Source organism: Nannobrachium achirus (genome assembly GCF_963921795.1).
Source record: "Nannobrachium achirus genome assembly, chromosome: 6".
Taxonomy (NCBI): domain Eukaryota; kingdom Metazoa; phylum Chordata; class Actinopteri; order Myctophiformes; family Myctophidae; genus Nannobrachium; species Nannobrachium achirus.
This window is the reverse complement of record NC_137815.1, coordinates 34,622,710-34,647,095: the sequence shown is the minus strand read 5'-3', so window position 1 is coordinate 34,647,095 and position 24,386 is coordinate 34,622,710. Positions and strand designations below refer to the sequence as shown.

The following is a 24,386-nucleotide window of genomic DNA, read 5'->3' as shown; positions in this document are numbered from 1 at the left end:
TGTCTTCTTGAGAGCGGTGTCAATCATTATTAAAACATGTGATGTGTCACAGCAGCTTTCAACAGACCGCCGGAGGGACAACTGGACAGGACTGGGACTAACAAGTTTTTGTGGCGTGCAGGCGTTAAAACGTTGGAGATTAATGTGTTTTCTTTAAGCGGAATAACCTATACTGCAAAACATGTGAGTATCTCGATTCTCGATACTTTATTTTACATTTTCGCGAAGTTTGGGGGATTGCTCTCGTTTGATAACTTCGTTTCATATCCCTCTTCAGTCCGGTAGGTTGTGAGTCTGTTTAGCCTTATATATTTGTGTTATTTAGGCTATCTCCTGTGAAATGCCTATGTAAGCAAATCACTACAAGAACGATTCTGCGGAGTGGTTTAATTCAGGTTTTCATGTGTCAGAGGTGGACTAATTTGGCTGTCGATCTCAATATTACTGAACATTATCTTAATATTGTATTAATAGTTGTCAAGTTATAGGCTACATAAATAGACTACATTATTATCGCGCTTGATCAGAACTTGTATTGAAATGGTTGCCATCATTTATTATGTGAATCACTCTGGCTAATCGGCGTTAGTAGAGGCTATATTAATCGTCTTCAGAGACACTTCAGGAACAACCATCAAAATGTCTGATTCACAGACTGCTATGCTTCCAAACTGATCGTTTTGTCCCACTCAAGTTGAAAAACATTTTCAGCACCAAAAAGAGTTGGACAGCGACAATCCTGATCGTTTCGAGAGAGACTGACAGATAGGCGTTGTTTCAGCACTGGACAGCGCTTCACGAAGTGAAGTGGAGTTTATCATTGCCTTGGCTTAACCACCACACCCTTGTCAGTTACTAGGAAAGCGGTTATCCGTCTCAAAGCTGATTAAAATGATCTGTTTGGCTATCTGATGAGTGGATAAACCACCTGACGTGTGTTAGAGAGAGAGAGAGAGAGAGGGAGGGAGGGAGGGAGAGAGAGAGAGAGAGAGAGAGAGAGAGAGAGAGAGAGGGAGGGAGAGAGAAAGAGAGAGAGAAAAAGAGAGCGCGCGCGCGTGTGTGTGTGTGTGTGTGTGTGTGTGTGTGTGTGTGTGTCAGTGGTGTAAAGTAACAAAGTACATTTACTTAAATACTCTACTTAAGTACACATTTGAGGTATTTGTACAATTGTACTTTACTTTATTTCCAATACTTTTAATTCTAGGCTACATCTCGGATCCAGATATTGTAGGCTACTTTTACTCCACTACATTTATTTGAAAACGTTAGTTACTATAGTTAGTCTACTTTGTAGATTATTTTGATTATTATTATAAAATAATAAACATACATTAACCAACCACTTCAGCCCTATTTGGCCATTTGAAAATAGAAGATCTACAAGCTCACTTGAGCTTGTAGATCTGCTATTTTCAAAAGATTTTTATACATTTGAAAACTTGAATTATGGATAATGAGTACTATGCACTCCCCTCTAGGAAGTGTGTGTGTGTGTGTGTGTGTGTGTGTGTGTGTGTGTGTGTGTGTGTGTGTGTGTGTGTATGTGCGCGCGTTCGTGCGCATGCGTGCGCGTGCGGGCACAGGTACAAGTTGTACTGTACAACCCATTTTTATTGACCCTTGAAGTAAAGATTGTTGTTCTTTTTTTTTTTTTACAGCGACAAGAAAGGACGGACCCTGATGCGGTCATCGGACAATGTCCTCTTTTTAACCCAGCGTTGATAGTTTCTTCAAAGTCTTTGGAAGTGGCAGTGGAACAGTTGCTGCTGACTGACCGAAGGAGAAGATGACCAAAGAGGTGTCCCGCTCCACCACCACGGTGCCTCCCGAGGCGGTGGACATCATCCGCAGCAAGTCGCTGTCGCGCCGCGTCAGGCTCAACGTGGGCGGCCTCCTCCACGAGGTGCTGTGGAGGACCCTGGACCGGCTGCCACGCACGCGGCTCGGCAAGCTGCGCGAGTGCAACACGCACGACTCGGTCATGGAGATCTGCGACGACTACAGCCTGGAGAGCAACGAGTACTTCTTCGACCGGCACCCGGGCGCCTTCACGTCCATCCTGAACTTCTACCGCACGGGCAAGCTGCACATGATGGAGGAGATGTGCGCGCTCTCCTTCAGCCAGGAGCTGGACTACTGGGGCATCGACGAGATCTACCTGGAGTCCTGCTGCCAGGCCCGCTACCACCAGAAGAAGGAGCAGATGAACGACGAGCTGAAGCGCGAGGCCGAGAGTCTGAGGACCAGAGAGGGCGACGACTTTGACATGGGATGTTGTTCTGAGAAGAGGAGGAAACTCTGGGACCTCCTGGAGAAGCCCAGCTCTTCCTTACCTGCCAAGGTATTAACTCAACTAAACTCCACGCTGTGTCTTTTCCCTCTACTTTGGGGATGTGGAGGGTTTTCTTTTTTTGGGTCTGGTTTTATCTGAAGCTTGGTGATCTGTCTTTATAAATACTATACTATATTTAGATACAGAGCGAGAGAGAGAAAGAAAGTAAGAGAGAGAGAGCAAGAGGGACAGACAGACAGACAGACAGACAGACAGACAGACAGACAGACAGACAGAGATATTAGTCCATGGGCCATACGAGTTGTCGGTATCAAAAAGGTGGCAAAGGTTACCATGCATTTTTGAAGATCTCTATATCTGTAGATTATATTTTGGTATGATAACCCTTTCTTAGGCACAGCTAAATTGGTGTTATCAGCCGCTAGAGTTGGTGTCCCATTAACTTTACATTACAGGAAAAAAAAGCTAAAAAATAATCTGCTTTAAGTAGCATAAGAGGGGCCAAACTAGGGGGTTTTCATGATGCTGAATCCATTGCAAGCATCTGTTTTGCACGAAAAACATTCCTGGGGCTAAAACAGCCCCAACAAAAGTGTGAAAAGTGATGACTCATCACTTTTCATCACTAAACCATAGTCTTGTGGGACAGTTGTTAGCCCAAGGAATGTTTTTTGTGCAAAACAGATGCTTGCAATGGATTCAGCATCATGAAAACCCCCTAGTTTGACCCCTCATATGCTACTTAAAGCAGATTAATTTTTAGCTTTTTTTCCCTGTAATGTAAAGTTAATGGGACACCAACTCTAGCGGCTGATAACACCAATTTAGCTGTGCCTAAGAAAGGGTTATCATACCAAAATATAATCTACAGATATAGAGCTTTTCAAAAATGCATGTTAACCTTTGCCACCTTTTTGATACCGACAACTCGTATGGCCCATGGACTATATATAGTGTACTGTACTAGAACACCTTGGGGTCCATAGAGAAATGCATTTTACAACTTGAAAAAGCAATTGAATCACTTCACCAGATAAATATCAAAGGGATTGTGTGCTGGGCTGCTAAAAAAACCTGTATGTGGCAACTTATTAGACGAAGACAAGAGGATTCTCATTATATGTGCAGTACTTCTGTTTTTAAAGCAGAATGCAGGTCTCTTGGGTTAAAACAAAAGAGTATAGTGTGATATGGTTTGGTGGTCTCTGGCCTAAGAGGAGAGGAAGAAGCGAATTCCTAGAGGTTGATTGAGCATGAGGATTAAAGGAAACAAGATCACAATTTTTTCAGTGATTTGGTGTTTGGGTAGCATGTGCGCACGCACGCACGCACGCACGCACGCACGCACGCACGCACGCACGCACGCACGCACGCACGCACGCACGCACGCACGCACGCACGCACGCACGCACGCACGCACGCACGCACGCACGCACGCACGCACGCACGCACGCACGCACGCACGCACGCACGCACACACACACACACACACACACACACACACACACACACACACACACACACACACACACACACACACTAAATGTCCTCAGAAGCATTTGACTACAATCTTTAAGTATGACATTTAAATGATTAAAACTACTAGTACCACACATAGAGGGATTCCATGACAATTCTCTTTTGTCTCACTTTTGAATAGTTTCAATAACTGTCTATTCTTTTGAATAATACATTCAGAATATACTGTTACACCACAGGTATACATTACTATACTGTGCATTTACATGCGTACACACATATCTAGAGAGACAGGAGCCCTTCCCCATGGAATATTGCTAAAGTACGATCTATTGTGGAATGATTTGCCCTGTCAGTCACAGAGATCATAATGATGTGAGAGGAAGAGAGTTGATGGGAGACATGAATAAAACATTGACAGAGCTTTCTTTGCAACAGCTTATCCAGCTTAGACAAAGTGGTGAGGCGTTCTTTACAGCATCACTTAGCTGCATGTTGGGCCTACAGCATTTCTCTGGAAATGACTTCAAATCAGAAAATAAATAAGAATAGGAACAGAACGTATTCCATTATGCTGTTGTCTCTATCTATGAATTCTAGTTCTACATCAGAATATTCCCAAATGGATGTTGTGTGTGGCGTGGCAATTTAGTCGATCGACCATCCCGTTTGTCTGTGTCAGAACAATAGAAACAAGACAGGTCATTGGATGCTCATGGAAACTCCCAAAAATTGTTAACAAACTTTGTGGAAAGTAATGAAGATTCAGCAACTGGCGTATAGCCTATTTCTTGCATAAAATGCAACGTTTTCCTTTGACTGTACAGGCAAAATAGTAATCGTTTCCAGACAGGACGCATGTTTGTTGTTTCAGCATGTGTTTTTTGGAGAGACGATTGCTCTGTAACTGTCTATCCAAAGATAGACTATATCCCGAAAGCTCCACTGGCTGTCAGTCAGTCAGTCTGTCGTTGCCCCAATCCATGCCAAACATTGCACACACACTCCTTGGCTGGCATACCACAACCTCCGCCCCTGATTTCTCACATGCCCCTCTTCAAGCGCCACCATGAGGTTGCCGACCTGACGGTCGCTTATCTCCCGATTAGGGAGTCTTATTGGTAGACTACATCCCATAGCTTGGAGGGACAATTGATCTGTGATTGCTAAAGTAGTCTAGTTTGTTGTTAGTCCAACTGTGGATTGAGTACATCCCATAACCTCGAGGGACGACTAGTGATGTAATTTCATCACTCAGTGTCTGACTGACTCAGTCAGCCAACCAGCGAGTCAGCAACATTCGCTTGTAGTGTGCTGGCCCACGGCCATCGGTCAAGCCAAAAAAAAAAAAACGCCAAAACACAGATTCCTCCTCATTTATTTTTCAGCGTTGATGAATTTTTAATTTAGCACATTAATAACGCTTGACTTTGTGGCAGAGAGGGAAGGTGCAATCCAGAATGTATCTATAGCTCCAGATGTCACCTCGTGCTGTGTGCTCTGGAGTTATGGCCTCCCCAAAATACACATAGGCACCAGGGCTCTCGGAGGGAGACAAGCCATTCCTCATAGTCAGAACGGTACAGTGAAGGACACTGTGTGCAAGCCCTTGATAGTCTGTCTTCTGCTCCAGAATGTGTTACAGTACATTTGCTGTGCTCGCTAGTAAGTTGTAGACCCCTCTCGTCACGGCATTTCCAACAGTGTCTGCCCCCTAAATTATTCATGGCAGCAATGTAGACACCTGGATACGTAAACATCGGAGTAGATAATGAATGAATCCCAGAAAGACAAACCCTTGCTAATAATACGATGCATTGTGCAAGTCTGTGGTGTCTACAGTAACAAGGACAATAAGGACATACTGTACGTGGTAGGTGGGCCCCAGTGTGAGAAAAGACTAAGTAGATAAATATATAACTCGTGTGTGATACAGCATGTCTGTCTCAGCGTGACTCTATTGTTCAACTCTCTATAGGCCACAGTTCACTCTCACAGGGATTACTAACACCCTGGCAGGTACACTAATGTCCTGGCAGACTGGCTTTAGAGCGTAGTCATCATCACCATGAGTTGTAAAATATAGTTATATTCTATCCACGAGTTTCCAATGTCCCATTGTGCATTGCGCAGAAGGTGTCCGGCATTTCCGGTGTCGCAGCCGAGTGTGATCTACAAGTTCACAGCGGTTGCAACTGCGACGCGACGTGAGCTTTTATGTCTGCTGTTAACCGGATGTATCCCACAGATAATTCTACGTACATTCTTGCGGAAACAGGTTAATAGCTTGTAAAGGAAGTGTTGCTCAGTTTCATTACAAATTTAACATTTTTACAGAAGCTGATCTTACAACAGTCAGGACTCAGGATTGATGTGTTAAACATTCTGCTTTTGTGTATTATATTTCAACACAGTAAAGCTATAAAAGATTACTTTATTTTGATGTATTATTATAAAATAATACATTACTGTATTTTTTACTCCACTACAATTTGTTTAAACTTTAGTTACAGGTAAGACTCCCTAATCGGGAGATAAGCGACCGTCAGGTCGCATGTATACACGCAGCCTCATGGTGGCGCTAGAACAGGGGCATGTGAGAAATCAGCGGCAGAGGTTGTGGTTTGCCAGCCAGGAGGTGTGTGTGCAAAGTTTGGCATGGATAGGGGCCACGGTGCCGGAGATAAGAGTAGGGCCAAAAGTGTGACGTGACGTGATGTGACGTGACGGAGAGACGGAGGGACTGACTGACAAACAGCCGGTGGAGGTTTTCATAGTAATTTGCGACCGTCTGGTCGCAACTAGTTACTTTGTAGATGAGCTTGTAAATCTGCTAATTTCAAAAAATCTTTTATACATTTTAGACATAAATACTTTTAAAGTACTTTTATTCAAGTAAATCTTTATTGCGGGACTTGAACAGTGACAATCGATCATCAAGGGTTTCACTTCAATTCACTGTTCTTGGAACTATGTTACACAGTTACAGCTACAATCTTTAAGCTTCATTTCAGTTGTCTCTCCCAATGAATGTCCAAACTACAATAAGTAAGGGATAACGAATGGCTCCGCGGTGAATGACGCTAGATAACATCCCTTCGGTTTGATATCTCCCTCGGCTAGCGCCTCGGGAGATATCAAACCGAAGGGATGTTATCTAGCGTCATTCACCAAGGAGCCATTCATTATCCCGCTTATTACCCGGCTACTAAATAAAATTAATAATTCGACTCAAAACTAAAAACAAAACAAAGTATTTCCTTGTTTACAGACGGCTGCAAGTGTTCCACAAGTGTCGCGCTGGGCGTCCCCCCAGCGCGACACGGTCGCCTTGGAAAACAAGGAAGTGCTGATTAGATAGAATCCATTTTCTGATACTACGTCGTCTATTTCTCGCTTAAAATATTTTAAAAAACATTCTTGAGAGCAACGTTTAGTTGTAAATGTCGCTGTGTGTTTGTCTACATGGTAGACATGTTGCATACAGCACTAAATTCACGCAGTGCAGCCTGAATGCAGCAGCTGCTCTGAGCCGTTGATTAGGCAGCGGTCTGTTATAGAGCGGAGCGGTCTGTTATCGTGGGATATCAGACCTCTGATTTCAGCGCTCGACCAATCAGAATCAAGAATCCAAACAGGCCGGGTAATAAAGATCTATTAACGTTATTGGCATTGTCAAACAGTAAGGTGTCCTCCCCAACACCAGAGTTTTTTTTCAAGTGATAAACCTTTAAAGTTTGTAAAGCTTAACTGATTTAACTCTGCAAGGCTATACACTATAGGTGAGTGATAGGCTGAACAAGTGCATGGTGTTACATGCATGCATGGTGACTTTCAAGGAGGTTGTGAAATGTGACACACTTTCCACGGGCTGCTGTTTCAGACGATTCTGTAACCTCCTCTTTCATGCATGCAGTACATCTCATCCCAGCTTTGGCTGCTGTTGTTTTACTGTCAGTTATAGCTCTTTTGTCTTGATATGCTGTAAATCCTTGAGTCTTAAATTAACTCACTCTCAGTGTTAAAGAAACACTCATGTCTGCCTCTGTGAGGGGAGACAGAGAGACAGACAGCTGCTGACTGCCTCAAGTCATATCAGATCTTTATTTTCAACAGCCCTGTAACAACTGCACTGTGTGTGCTTGGATCTGAAGTTTGAAATAGCTGGTCCTGAAAGTGTGGTCTGTCTGTGAGCGGGTTCCCCAGCAAAATGATGAACAGTTTTATCACTTAACCCTATTTTATACTTATGCTATTCAAAAATAGCCAATCTACGAGCTAACAGAATTTAAATGTATATTTTGCGATTAGACGAGCTTGTTTAAAATTGTCAAATTGTACAGAGTTGGGAAATTTGAAAGGTTTTAACAACACAAATGTTAATGGGGTTCCCTGGCACAAAATCCTTTCAAATGTATCTGTGGTCAAACATACATTTTGGGAAACTCTATGCAAACAGCATCCTTGGACAATGGCCATGGCTCTGCGTGTTGTCAGAATGGAGTGACAGTAGTCTTTATCGTGGCATATCTAACAGAGCCAAGCTCCAAAGCAGAGATGACAACAAGGGCCATTTCTCAATACCAAGAATGCAAAGAACAGACTTGCGTACCGGTACTTGGGAATAAGACGCACTCTTGGCAAGTTAACTTGGGGATGAAGAGAACACTCTCTCAAGTTCATGAGAACAGAAAGAACGCATATTTATAGTATGAGACAGACTTGTACTATAAGAAGTGTGAGCTTCTGGGGCCATCCGAGGTGGTACAGGGGTACATTTCATTGCATGGGGTTCGATTCTTCTGCCTCTGCCTATCCCGGGCTCTCCAGTGAACACAATTGGCAGTGTTTCGCAAGGTGGAAATCTGGCGTTCTCTGTTTCTCTGTACTAGTGACTCCTACAGGTTGGCCTGGGTGCCTGTTCAGCAGGCGAACTCAGACGTATGTGTTCCTTCCCGCTCCCCGTGGAACTCCTTACTGTCAGGTGAAGGGAAGCGGCTGCTGACTCCATGTGTATGAGAGGAGACAGGTGGTTGTTAATTCCAGCTACGACAGTATGGCTTGAGAAGTGGATAGGACAGATACACAACGTGTAGATCAGTGGTTCTCAAGCTTGGGGTTGCCAGATGATTAGCTTAATGTAAAAAGAATGTCTCACTCAACGGTAAATAAACCTACATAAGTGTATACAGGGTATCTGCACATTTATAAAGTGTCAATTTAAGGATTTTCAAGACCGTTTTAATATATAAGTAAGCAAATATTAAGTAAGCAAGAGGCGAACATTATGAAAATAGCCGATCTACATGCTCACAACGCCTCGCGTTGAGAGGCGTTGTGAGCATGTAGATTTTCACAATATTTTCACAATATTTATCTGTGGAACCGAGTCACATTAAATGTAATACCTACAATTCCAATTGCTTGTCAGGGTGGGGGTCCCCAGTTCAAATATGTTTATTTTGTGGCTTTGTGGGTCACGTCTGAAAAGGTTTGAGAACCCCTGGTGTAGATGTACGGTAATAACCTGGGCTGTGATGTTGTTTTTAAAAGGTTGTTGCTGGGTGACAGACAGTGACTGCAGTGTTTAGATGTGTTTTGAACGGTTATAAATCTACTGTATGGCAGAAGCATTCCTTTGCTTCCCAACTGAATTCAGAGCCATATATCAACCCAGTGGGTCTAAGGTACACAGGATACTGTTATGCAGATGGACTTGTGGCTCTGGCTCTTATTCTCTCTCTTTGTCATACTCCCACCTAATTATTCATCCTTCCATCTTCAACCGCTTATCCAAAATCGGGTTGTGGGGGTAACAGATTTCCAGTAGTCTTCCCTCTCCTGAGCAACATTAGCCACTTCCTCCTGGGGAAGTGGCAACCATACAGCTGCTAAAGAAGTTCCAATTTCTCCACCGGTTGCACACACATTTGCATTATTGATCCGTGGCATGTCTTTGATAGTGTTTGATCAGTGTGTGCATGGGGGCACATGGGGTGGAAACTCACAGAAAGGAAAATCCCATCACAGAGGTCGCCGATCGATAAAGAAAATCTGCCTGTCTGTGAGCTGCCGAGATGGGGATTAAATTGTTTGTGTTGTAGCCAGTGTGTGTTCCATACGTGTCATATCTGCTAAGCCTGAATGATTTTTCCGAGGCTTCAAAGTCTCACAACCACAGCTGTGGAAATGTTGAGGTGGAGCCAGGTTACACTACTCCTCAGGGACGTGCTGGCCATTGGGAAAAGCGGGACAACTCCCGAACGGCCGGTTCATTCCCGGCCGGTCATTAGGAAAAAAATAAAAATAAAATGTCGGCCTTCGTTCCATTTTGGCGGCCAACAAAGAAAATCGTCACTGTCGGGCAAAAACCTTGTGTCTCCAAGTTTCAAATTTGTACATTTTTTCGCAAAGCAAAGCCCTGCTTCATCATACAAAGCCGTCGCACAAACGTAGTAAAAACAGCAGATCTACAAGCACACAACGCCTCGCGGTGCGAGGCGTTGTGTGCTTGTAGATCAGCTGTTTTCACTAGTTTAAATCATTTTTAAAATGATAAATACAAAACAAACGGTTTTGGACATACGAGGTTTCCACCCGACAACGACGAAATATAACTCATGTAATTGGCCCACTGGCTTGTCACTTGTCATGATCTGAAATGGCAAAGTAGCAGCAGCGCTACAGAGTGAGATCTCTCTCTATAGCGCGCAATGAGGGCCTCTCCAACTCTTTTTTCCGGGCTGAATCAGGGGCCCAGCATGTCCCTGCTACTCCTCTGTATTTAATAAAGATGGACTTTTACCCCTTGAAACCTACTGTAGTGTCCCTATGCTGGGGTGAACATTCAGGGGGAAATAGTAGATCTACAAGCTCACAACACGTCACATACTGTATGTGACGTGTTGTAGAGACCTGTGCTCGGCCGGCGAGAGAGGGGGAATGACAGAGAGGGAGGGGGATAAACAGAGAGAGAGAGAGAGAGAGAGGAGAATGACTGAGAGCGAGAGAGAGAGAGAGAGAGGGACAGTGGTGTAAAGTAACTAAGTACTTTTACTTAAGTACTGTACTTAAGTACAGTTTTGAGGTATTTGTACTTTACTTGAGTATTTCCAAATTCCAATACTTTTACTTCGACTCCACTACATCTCGGATTCAAATTTAGTTACTAGTTACAGAGATGAATGATTATTTTATTAAACATACATTAATCCACTTTAGACCTATTTTATACATATATGCGACGCGTTGTGAGCTTGTAGATCTGCTATTTTCAATCATTTTGTACTTTTACTTTTGGTACTTTACATTTTGATGCCAATACTTTCGTACTTTTACTCAAGTACATTTTGAATTCTGGACATTTACTTGTAACGGAGTACATCTACATTGCAATATTGATAATTTTACTTAGGTAAAGATGAGTACTTTTTCCACCACTGGACAAAAGTACAGTACAAGTACAGTTGGAGCATCCCAAATAAGTCCTTTTACAGTCTTTTTGCCAGACCCAGGGGGTCGGCCTACATAAGGCTTTGTCGGTCGGTCTGTCGGTCGGTCTGTCGGTCGGTCTGTCGGTCCCTCTTTTCCTCAGTGTGCCTGTCCCTTTTTTCCTCAGTGTGCCTGCTCATCTGCCCCTCCCTTCCCTTGCTGGGCTGATTGCCTTGAGTGCCGTCACCTGTACAGGACCAGCTGAGTTGAGTTGGCTGACGAGCTGCTGACACTATAAATTCCTCAGCCCATCTACAAGCTCACAAACATTTCCAGCTGCTCAGCCTATACAATCCTGTGTGTTCATGTGTTAGTTCAGTGCCATACTAGTGAAAACAGCCGATCTACAAGCTCACTACACTTTGTTGCTGAGACTATAAAATCCTGTGTGTTCATGTGTTAGTTCAGTGCCATACTAGTTTTCATTGCGGGTCTGGCACGACCAGGTGACCTGGTCTAGTTTTATGTCGGAAGTCCTTGGAAGAGGGAGAGGGAGAGGGAGAGGGAAATAGGGAGAGGAGGGATTCTCTCTAGACCTGATAAAACACCCAATGAGTGTCAAGCATTTCATGTAGTTTAGAAAATGTTCCCGTGGGTGTCTGTAAAAAGGCTCCTTGGCAGGTACATACTGTATGTATGACTTCTTATTTAGGCTTTTTACCGTCCCGAGGTGAAGATGTAAGCTAGTGTGCTAGATGCAGTTTGACCCATTTAGTTGCAGGCAGAAGTCGATAAGAGTCAGGGCTCTGTGTCTCTCTCTCTCCCAGGGGCGTCAATTGGGTATGGCAGGGGTATGCAGCTGCCATACCCTGGGTCCAGGGGGGAGAATACAAGTTACTTTAAAATATAAATCCATGAATGTCTCTTTGTCTATCTGTGCTGGTTATGTTGTTAAATTACATTAAAATAACTACAAATGCAAAATTTAACAAGGTATTATAATTATATTCTCCACACTTTTACTCTCCCCATCTTGACAGAATAGTATATTCCCAGGTTACGCAGGTCAGCTGCACAGGTGCAATGCATTATTGTTAATTGTGGCACGTTTACTATATTATGCCAAGTTTAGCCGCACTTGAACAACTGTTCCAGACTGCCACATCCAGCCCAAGAAACCATAGAAATGTTGTGGGGAAAAAATAGAATGTACTTCTTAAAATAAATGTGCCCGTTGCTAAGGTATGGCAACATGACTGGTGTCTTGCACGCGCGCGAACACCAGTCATGTTGCCATACCTTACCTTTTTCTGAACTGACGCCACTGCTCTCTCCAGAGTCTTTTCTACAGTGTTTGCCCAAGCAGGGTTTCCATGGGGAGAGGTGATCTAGTAGGCTCCATTAGCTTATCCCCTTGGCCAGCTGGGACCAAACCCTACTTCTCAACCTTTTCAGGCCGTGACCCCCCCCCCCCCCCCCCCCCCCCCCCCAAATAATCCTATTTTAACTGGGGACCCCCCACCCTGCACAATCACTTGGAGTTGTAGGAGTTGGCATTACATTTAGTTTGACTTGATCCAATCCATTGTAAAAATAGCCGATCTACATGCTCACAACGCCTCGCAACGTGAGGCTTATGTCAAATATTACATAAGAAAGAGGCAAACATTGTGAAAATAGCTGATCTACAAGCTCACAATGCCTCCCAACTCGCAGTGCGAGCCGTTGTGAGCTTATACGGTATACTGTATATTTATCTGTGGAACTGGGTCAAAATGAATAATGCCTACAATTCCAAGTGTTTGTCAGGGTGGGTGGTCCACAGTTCAAATCTGATTATTTTGGGGGGTTGTGACCTTAATGGTTTGGGAACCCTTGCCCTACACTACACTACATACACACACACACACACACACACACACACACACACACACACACACACACACACACACACACACACACACACACACACACACACACACACACACACACACACACACACACACACACACACACACACACACGCGTACGCATGCACAACGATACATACAGTAAACACCCTTGCACGTGTACATGCATAAATGCACAAAATACTTCATATTGCATGTGTCCTCCTATAATCCTACTGGTGGATGCTGTGTGGCTGCATAGAGATCTCCAGCCATGCTGTCATTTTAAAAGGTCAGAGGTCAAGCAGGAGAGGGGATGGAAGAGGCGGTTACTTTGCGCTAAGACCCTCATTCATTATTCAGACAGGCCTGTCAGCTCAGAGTGGAATCATCATTCAAGCAGACATGGCCAGGTGTATGGAGCACACAGCTCGTCAGCCACCGTCCGCGTAAGCTGAGTAAAACAGAAGTTTCCAGAGAGTCAGACAATGGAAACTGAAGCTGTTGTGCAGTGGTGTAAAGTAACTAAGTACTTTTTCCTAAGGTCTGTACATAAGTACAGTTTTGAGGTATTTGTACTCCACTTCTCCACTGGAGTATTTCCTCCACTACACTATTTTACTTTATTTGAAAACTATAGTTAGTTACTTTGCTGATATAAATTATAATAGGCCTATGTTAAAACATTTGTACTTTTACTCAAGTAAATGTTGAATTCTGGACTTCTACTTGTAACAGAGTACTTCTACAATGCAGTATTGATAGTCTACTTTTACTTAAAGGACAACTTTAGTTTTTTACAACAAGGGTTCATATTTTAGATTGTAATTAAAGAATATAAAAGATGAGTGTTAAATTGATTTCATTTACTTCTTTCTATTGTTTTAGGGATTCTTATTTCAGTGTTTGGGGGCATGCGTACAAGTGGCTAAATATGTCATTTTACACAGAATAAGCCCATTCCCAAGTTACAACGCAACCTTTCATGGTTGGATGTGACTTATAGGGGCTAGAAGTGTTACTGTAAATAGCAATAAAGAAACTGCTGGCTTATTGTGTCTAAAAATACATATTTAGCCACTTGTACGCATGCCCCCATGCGTACGCATGCCCCACATTTTAGCACGGTAAACGTGATAAAACAATAGAACGAAGCAAATGAAAACATTTTAACACTCACTTTTTCTTTTCTCTAATTACAATCTAAAATATGAACCCTTGTTGTAAAAACCCAAAGTTGTCCTTTAAGTAGAAAATGTGAGTTTTTTTTATAACTTTTTCCACCACTGCTGTTGTGTGTAGCCTACACTGCACATACAGCACACCACGCCATGATCCCATCACTTATAGTGTCAGATCCAGAGCTGACAGACAGTAGGCTACAGGAGTAGGACTGACAAGGCGTGATTGAAGAATGAAATCATTATTCAGCAATCTGATAGCGAATGCTAATTCTTTATTAGGGCATCATCATCACGGCCACACAATCCACCGCTGGAACAACACGTCTAATGGATGGATGACGCAGGCTTCTTGCCGCTCTGCCCCTTCGTTTTCCTACGCGTGCCAAAGTATTACACAGGCTCTGGGAACGACCTGTCATCAGTCACTGACAGAAGAACAAAAGGACGGCTGATGCATTCTTAACATAACCGTCCAAGCCCATCGTGTACGCTACGCCACAACCCATGCAGTGCTCAGCCCAGATTGTTAGCAAATCCCGCAGTGACATAATAATGAACAATGGACGCCTTATTTAAAGAAATTCTGAGCTTATTGTTTGGCGTCAGTAGCCATGGCTTCACTGTCATTACACCTTCACCACACCTTAAGCCGCTTGACATCCTCTGGTCACACTGGATGATACTGTACAGTATATAGAAGAGGACAGTGTATAGCAGGGGTGCCCACACTTTTTTTTTTTTTTTACAAATCTCTTTATTCATTTTTTTGGCAGGAATAGTAGAAGGCATCATAATAGGTAATATCACAAATGTAAACTGCACTTATTTTACATATTCAACATCAAAAGTCAGTGTATAAAGATTCAATAAAATAAAGAGAACACACAAAACATGAAACAAAAACATACAGTCGCAAAATCCCATTCACACTTTCAACCAAGACAGGACAAAAGACAGAGGGAAACACGAGGATGGGAGGGGGGGAGTCTCTGCTCAGGCTAATTGTTAAGTTAGTTTGTGATCGTGAGCGTGCCGATGTAATCCAGCACGGGCTGCCACGTTTTGTGGAAGGATTCCAAGGAACCTCTGAGGGAGAATCTAAGTCTTTCAAGTTTGATACAGTATAGAATTTCGTGAATCCATCTGTTGTGTGATGGGGGAGATGGATGTATCCAATTGAGGAGTATCAATCTCCTTGCTAACAGGGTTGTAAAGGCTATTACTCGTCGTAGATAGGAAGGTTAGAGATTAGAGATTAAAGTTAGAGATTCCGAAAAGGGCAATAATGGGGTCAGGAACAATTTGCATGTTTAATGCCCTTCCCAAGGTATTAAATATTGCTGTCCAAAACCCTGACAGTTTGGGGCAGGACCAAAACATATGCATGAAATCTGCAGGCGACTGTTTGCATCTATTACATGTGCCCACACTTTTTTGACGTGAGATATACTTTTAAAATGACTAGCTCAACATGATCTACCCATCCAAAATGTTTTAGCTGAGGGCCTGATGGGGGCTTTGGAATAGCAGCACTGGCATTACATTTTTAGACAAACATTTTTAGACAAACATACTAAATACTAATACTAAATACTAAATCAATTGGAAATACTGAGGGAAATGTCTTCATCCCATTCTGTATGGAAGTGGTAGGTTTTGGGGTTCTTTGTAATGCTACTGACTCTTGAACAAAGCATTGCATTGGAGGTTTTCCTACTTTAGAAGCCATGAAGGGAGCTGACAGGCCCTTCTTGATGTCATATTGACATAATATTTTTATATTTTAATTATATATTTTTAGAGGCTTGTCATGAGGTCTACCTGCACACCCTTGGTGATCTACTGGTAGATCACGATCTACCTTTTGGGCACCCCTGGTGTATAGTAACATTTGAAACGTGACATAACTACAGTACAGTACAGTACAGTACAGTACAGTACAGTACAGTACAGTACAGTAGTGGTTTTCAACCTTTTTCATATCAAGGTCCATTATTTATTCTGCATTTGAGGCACCATTTGATGAGATTTAGCCTCTCAGACCCAAAACGTACAACATTTTGTTATCGTTTTATAAAGAATTTGTCCACAATTTCATGCTGTATTGATGTGGTGCCATAGCAGAGATAACAGGCAAACGTTGATCAAAATAACAATTCTTGTGTAGACTTCGTGTAAATTAAGTAATGCACATGTTTACAATCATTGAATGAAACATTTTTAGTTAAAGATTAAAGATCTATTTGGTTACCAACTCTCCATCATTTAGCTGGGGACCACCTGGACCACTGGTGGTCCTAGGACCACTGGTTGAGAACCAGTGCAGTGAACCAGTGCACTGTACTGTACTGTACTGCAGTACTGTACTGCAGTACAGTACAGTACAGGGTGAGAAGAACAGGGTGAAAAGAACAGCATTCTATACAGTAATACCGTGTTGTTCACTCTCTTCTGAAGATCATCTCAAGGACAGCGCTGTTGTTCTCCTCGAGGAGAGGAAGTGTGAAATATAATTTCACCTCCATCTCTGTGCTGGTGATGCTTGAGCAGAATGCTCTCTTTGACTGATGGACTATACTGTACAGTATACTGTGTATGGCACCGTTTAGCGAGACGGGGGAAAAGGCAGAGAAAGATGCGAGGCTCTATATTTCACTATTTCGGTCTGATGCGTGCAGTGCAGGACTCTCTTTGTCAATGCCACACAATGGCAACCCTTGAGTGTTAATTTAACTTGTACATTTGACAGTGGTGCATATGCGTATGTATGGCCGAACACGTGAATAGTGTCAAGGAAATTTAGTATGATGTGAATATTAAAATGAACTCAAATGTATTATACTGGTTATAGTTATAGGTTATAGAGTGCTACAACATTTGCTGTGTGATCTGCATATAATCCTCAGTAGATTTACAATTCAATGACGTCTGTTGAAACAGGGTGTCTGTAAGATCTCTTTCCTGCCTCTCAGCAAGACACCAACACCTTTTGTATTCAGAGCGTCTGTAAATGTATCGTTCTCTTTGTCTTCTTATGTTGTGAGTGGGGGTTTAACATAACCATTTGATTCTTTAATGAAGACTTGTTGTGATCATATTCTGTCTGGTCATGTGATCACCCTCCTTCTTTGACACATGACATCTTTCACCCCACCTCTCTCCTGTGAGTGTATAAATGCTTTGTGTTGGCAGTAAGTCTGGGAGCCAGTCTGATGGCTTCACTATACCCGGATATTTTTAATGTCAATTATACTTCAAGAATCTGAGTTGTTGTTTGTCTCATTATTGTTTGCGATGTCTAATCCATATTCCTCCAGAAATTGCTTTAACAATAGGTCCTTTAGATCCAAGTAAGTAGGTCGGGAGTGGCTTATTGTCGGTATCAGCCGGTAACACGCGGGAGTCTGTCTCCGTTACAATGCGCTAGACCCCTGGGAGATGGACTGCTGAGGTGGAGCGCCACACCTACCATCAGCTCCCAGTACTTGCCGCACGACTTGCCAAGCCGTGCTACTCATACGCTGAGTTGGCGATGCCCGGAATCGAACCCATGACCTTGCGGTTCAAAGGCGAGAGCTCTACCGACTAAGCTAACCGGGCACTTTAGATCCTGGTCTTCAAAAACGTCCAGTCACTCTTTCCTAGCGGCGCAGGGTGAGCCCCATTATGTTACGTCCAGTCACTCTTTCCTAGCGGCGCAGGGTGAGCCCCATTGCCTCCCTTCATGGAGCTTGTCTTCTGTTTTTATGGTTGCAAGTCTGTGAAACAGTACTAATTACCCGAACTTGATATAGAACCCTACACCTGGAAGCTCCATGGACGAACACTCAACAACAGGGTTCAATTAACGCAAGATCTCCTCCAGTCTCCAGTCTCCTAGGCTGTGTCAGGCATCGTGTCTGACACAGTAGACACGTTGGATTAAGCAAAGACTCGAATTACACCAGAATCTGAGCTGTATCCTCTTGCCTACACTTTGGCTGATATCGGGGACTTAACGTTTGAGCGTGTATTGGGCCATTCGTGTGCCCTCCCCCCGCAAAAGACCCTCAAAACAAAAAACATCCATCAATCTAAAATTAATATTGCTATCTAAGTATGTACTGTATGCATGAAATGCAGAACCTGCAATGAGAGAAAAGGAAAGCCACTCTCTTGGACAGCAGACAGATGGATGAGAGAGTAAGCCCCAACTCTCTCTCTCTCTCTCTCTCTCTCTCTCTCTCTCTCTCTCTCTCCCTCTCTCCCCCAGCTGCTACCTCATATAGCTGCAGCTCCTACGCAAACAGAGAGAACAAAAAGAGTACAGTAGACAAACACACACACAACGCTATATATATCAGTAACCCTGAATCTGTCATCCGCACCTCTCCATTTACAACTCAAACCGAGGGGGAGTGTCTACGTGTGGAGAGGCAAATCCACCAAACAAGCTCCAGACATCCCAGTAGTAGTAGTACCGTACGTACGTTGACGACACCGAACAAATAAATAATAACTTGATCCTTTCCATCCGAGTGAGGCTGCATAATTAAATAATGTAAGCCACAGAGTGAACTAGTGATAGCCTGGTATAGCCCTAAGGGCAGTCCTCCCCACAAGATGGTTCACAGAGATAATGATGTTCCAGAGAATGGCTGTGATGTGTGAGGTCAGGGGTTTTTCGTGGAAGTCCCTTCTCTAATGACCGGCACTAATCCAGAGATAAGGCCAGGTGAATGAGGTCCAGCCTCGTCCCTGTTGTCCCTCTCATTGATTTTGTTGATTTTTTCCCCGTCACCTGCATGGGACCCTGGAAGACCAGCTGTTGCCTATTGCGCACGTTGTCCATCAGTGGCTGGTGAAAGAGAACACATCCTCTATTCTCTTTAAACACGTGGACCCTATAGCCTCCATATTCTGGCAAAAATAGAAGAACATAACGTCGTTGTCGGGTGGAAACCTCGTATCTCCAAGTTTCACATTTGTATGTTCTTTCACAAAGTATAAAGCCCTGCTTCATCATACAAGGCCGTCGCACAAAAGTAGTGAAAACAGCCGATCTACAAGCACACAACGCCTCGCAGTGCGAGGCGTTGTGTGCTTGTAGATCGGCTGTTTTCACTAGTTTAAATCATTTTTAAAATGATAAATGCAAAACGAACGGTTTTGGACATACAAGGTTTTCACCCGACAAAGACGATAAATAATGTGGTAAACGTTGCAACGTGTTGTGAGCTTGTAGAGGTTTTGTTATTTGACATTTAAGTGGTTAATCGAATGATGAATTGATAAAGATGAACAGTAAAAGAAAAAACATACAAAAACAGAAAAACACAATAGACATGTTTTGGTCATGTCTTTGCTTGATATCTGTATGAAACAACAACGGAATGCACTATTCTACCAAGGGACCTCTGATGTTGTCAAGGTCTTCCTCCCTCCCATGCACTGACTGGTTGTGGGGTGTATTATTGATGATGTGTGTGTGGAGAGGTTCAGGGGGTCCTAGAGGTGAGAGCAGCGTGATGGTGGATAATATACCATACGTACTGCACAGTAAAATCCTCAGTGTTTATTGAACCCCGAGAGTGCAGAAATGTGTCCACATGTTTACACTGTCAGGGTGAGATGAACGCCCAGGATTTTACTGTGTGGGCAAAGCACTACCAGTGGTGTAAAGTAACTAAGTACATTTACGTAAGTACTGTACTTGAGTACAATTTGAGGTATTTGTACCTATGAGAGTGGAATCCCCATTCCGCCAATGCATTTCAATGGGAAGGTGGCGGTTTCATGCCAGTAGAGGATTTCAGCAAAAAAAAAAAAAAAAAGAGGAAGAAAAAAAGAAGAAGAAAAAACTCTCCAATCTCATTGGCGGAATGGGGAATCCACTCTCATAGGTACTTTGGTGTGGCTGCAGCCCATTTCCAATTTGCAATGCTTTTACTTTTATGCCACTACATCTCAGATCAGAAACAGAGTATTTCTACATTGCAGTATTGATACTTTTACTTCCTCCACCACTGAGCACTACTGATCTATAATGAGGCATGATGCAGGACCCGTGGTGGAAAAGTACTGCAATGAAGAAATACTCTGTTACAAGTAATCAAAATGTACCCGAGTACAAAAGTATTGGCATTTACTTAAAGCAGTGGTTCTCAACCTTTACAGGCCGCGACCCTCCAAATAATCATATTTTAACTGGGGACCCCCTACCCTGTAGAGCACTAAGAGTTGAGGCATTACATTTTGTAACACAGTTCTATTGTGAAAATAGCAGATCTACATGCTCACAACGCCTCGCGCTGTGAGCATGTAGATCGGCTATTTTCACAATTTCTGCATCTAATATTTGACAATTTGGCCAATGTTTAATTTGTCTTTTTACAGGTATTAAAAAGTCCTTAAATTGTCATTTAGAAATGTGCAGATACCCTATATACACTTAAACCTTATGTTGGTTTGTTTACTGTTGAGAGAGAAAAGAATGTTTCACATTAAGCTAATCATCTGGGGACCTCCCAAAATAATTTGGGGACCCCCTGGTTGAGAACCACTGACTTAAAGTAAAAGTATTCATTATGCAGAATGTCCTATTTCACAACTTATCATCATGAGTAAAATGTATTTAAAAGCACACGCATCGCGACGTGTTGTGAGCATTTAGATCGTATATTTTCAAATGGACAAAGTTTAATTATAGGGCTGTTAGTTAATTAGTGGTTAATCTGTGTTTTGTAACAATAATCAAAAATCTACAAAGTAACTAGTAATTAAAGTTTTCATATAATTGTAGTACAGTATTGGCACCAGTATTTGTCTATGAGATGTTGAGTAGAATTGGAAATACTCCAGTAAAGTAAAAGCACCTCAGAATTGTACTTAAGTACAGTGCTTAAGTAAATGTACTTAGTTACTTTACATCAGACCACCATCATGTGATAACTGTCACAACTCGCCAGCTTCACTACCTGGAGAACTAATGGCTCTCTCTCTCTCTCTCTCTCTCTCTCTCTCTCTCTCTCTCTCTCTCTCTCTCTCTCTCTCTCTCTCTAAGGGACTCTAAATACACATGCACGCACACGAGCAAACACACACACACACACACACACACACACACACACACACACACACACACGTGCGGAGGATGTGCATTCAAATATTACCTCTCACTTAATTGCAGTCCTTTCGCTCCCATTTTCCATTCCCCGCACGCACGCACGCACGCACGCACGCACGCACACACGCACACACGCACACACGCACACACGCACACACACACACACACACACACACACACACACACACACACACACACACACAAAACGAAATACTAATAGTCAAACTAATGTTATAATGTAGTTATTTCCTTGTGAAAGGTTGAAAGCATTTATTTCACTTAGGCTACTGTACATCAAGCTCTTCTGCAGTCGTACGAGAGCACATGGCGGAGCAGAAAGACAGAAAAGCAGCAGATCGGCATCTAATTGACAATTAAGACGCTCTAATGTACGCAGTTACAAAGAAGACGCTCAGACATTATGAAATCATGTCCTTACAGGAACCAGAACTCATACATTATAGCTTGTATTCATAATATTCAACGGGCAAAAGGATGTTTACAGTATATGCTAATCAGATCTTCCACCCTCTCTCTTTGATTTTATTCCATCTATGTTCATCTGTTCAAGTCAGTTCATTCATATTCAGAAGACATATAGTATCTGTGTTATGCTGGTGCCACGCTATAGTGATTATAGGGTTGGGACGACAATCGTTATTATCGTTTATCGCAATAAAAAACGCTCACAATTAAAAAAAAAAAAACGTTGAGGACATTTGATTTTATTGTGACATTGTCTGTCATACACTGAACATGAATTGGCTCTGTACTTTGGCGCTTTTCCCCCATCCACACCAAATCTCTTCACCAAACACAAATAGCAGATACCGGTATACAAGCTATAGATCTGCTATTTATGGCTAATGTTCCTGCCAGAATATGGATGCTGGGGTGCACGTGGTTAAAAAAAGTGACATATACGTAATGGGAAATAAAGAAAATCAATTATTCCTTACCCATGAAAAATCTTTCCTCGAAGTTACGCGCTTTTTTTTATGTATGTCATGCCACTTTTGGCCTCACAGCTAGCAGATGTACAAGTTCACAAAGCATAGCAATGCTACTTTCAGCAGAGAGATTTAATGTAGAGGGGGAAAAAGGAGTGGGCCTACTGTAGAAATGGACCCCTGAGGGACTCTGGCCCATGGATTTAAGTGGTCAAACGACTGTGCAGTGAAACAAGCTCCGCTGAGTTAGAGGGGAACCAAGAACCACCACACATTGTCTGACAGCGTTTACTCTTCATTACAGCTGCACTCAGAGAGCAGACTTTCAAATGTCAGCTGGGACAATGTGTGCAGCCTGTTGTCATCTCTAACTGGTGTTGAGACACTCAAGCTAAACAGGAAGAATAGCAGAGAACACAGAATTAGAGACATTATGAAGTGAAGTGAAGTGAAGACATAATGTTAAAGAGGGTCAAAGATTGTGTTTTTTTAGCATCTGTAGCATAGCGACCAGGCACTTCATATAAATGATAAATGGTGCATTTATATCCACAGGTTTCCTGTGTCCCATGAGCCCTTGCGTGAAAGTGGGCATCACTTCCTGTTCCCCTTAGCCGTTTCATTCTGACTGTTTGCTGTGCTACAGTCACACCCTATATGTTCACACCCAAATCTCTGCACGGTGATTACATGGTGCTTGTTCAGTGATTTGAATCAGCTGTGAAGAGGAAGTGAAGCACACATTTTTCCCCAGTAAGCTTATTGGGAATCTTGTGGATAGCACTTGTATCCATAGCACATAGACTGTGCATTACATTCATGCAAGGCACCAACCTGCACATCGGGAGAAATTAAGGGTTCAGAGTCTTGCTCAAGGACACTTCGACCCTAACTCTGGGGGAGCCCGGGATCGAACTGGGAACCTTCGCATCTGGCCGCTCTACCGGCCACTCTACCCCTGAGCCACTGCAATTCCCTGTTGTCATTACATTCATCTGTAGCGTTGTGAACTGTGAGCAGGCAGTTCATATGTTGTAATTTACATTGCTGGTGAGACCTGTGACACTTTCTGACTATATATATAGCCTATACCTGAAACACCTGGCCACCATCTGATTACAACAGAGGCCACCTTAGTCTTTAAGAAAAGGTCCTTAGAAATAGGTTTTACATAATCATCTGAATTTCAAAGGCCGCCCTGGCAAAACTGCAATGGCAATTTTAGAATACAAATCTGTTCTAAACATTTATGTTCTGTTTAATTGTATTTTGAGTCACAGCAGGGGTCTTTTCAGAGCTATTAGCCCTATTCACGGCCCGCCCACTCAGCAAATTTCTCAGCATCCCCCGGGTGCTGATGTCAATTTAGAAGGGGAAACTACCAGTAAGACTCCCTAATCGGGAGATAAGCGACCGTAGGTCACTTATCTCCACAAATAGGGCAAAAATGTGTTTTGCCAAAATCTTCCTGATCCATGTTGATGACATGAGTGTAGACATACTGTGTAGTGATTTTCGTGATTTTAGGGCAAAATCTGTAGGAGCAGTGTCCAAAAATGTGTTTTTAAAAATCGGCCTGGAGGTGGCGCTATATGGGAGAGATTCATGTTGATGGGATGAGTGTAGACATACTGTGTACCGATTTGCGTGATTTTAGGGCAAAAATTGTAGGAGCAGTGTCCAAAAATGTGTTTTGCAAGAATCGGCCTCATGGTGGCGCTAGAAGAGGGCCATGTGAGAAATGAGGGGTGGGGTCTCCGCGCCGGCAAGGCGGACGAATAGGTACCGGCCCCGGCTGTCCCGGTCGCTCCTAGCCGGAGTTACGGCATTTTATGTGAGCTGCAGTGTAGGGGGTCCTCCACTGGGGGCGCCACCACTTTTGCATCCGTTCTGGAGCACCAGGAGTCGGTGGTCCCCGGGAATTCCCCGTGAGCAGCCCCGTTGGGGTGGTCATTTGGTCAGTTTAGCACATTTGGTCATTTTTTACATCTGGGGGTCCCCCAGGGACCTGGGGGTCCCTGGAGCTCCGGGGGTCCTTGGAGGTTGTAGTTTGGC

General features: G+C 43.2%; 1 protein-coding gene across 1 annotated transcript in view; it reads left to right on the top strand.

The window, feature by feature from the left end:
- Positions 1-1,786: 1,786 nt before the first annotated feature.
- Positions 1,787-24,386, top strand: part of LOC308287047 (potassium voltage-gated channel subfamily B member 1-like) — a gene marked incomplete at both ends in the record, with an annotated part of 69,326 nt that continues 46,726 nt past the window's right edge. Inside the window, one exon of the mRNA XM_080728168.1 lies at positions 1,787-2,341. Within this exon, the coding sequence (XP_080584294.1) occupies positions 1,787-2,341 (555 nt within the window). The remainder of the gene's footprint in view (positions 2,342-24,386) is intronic.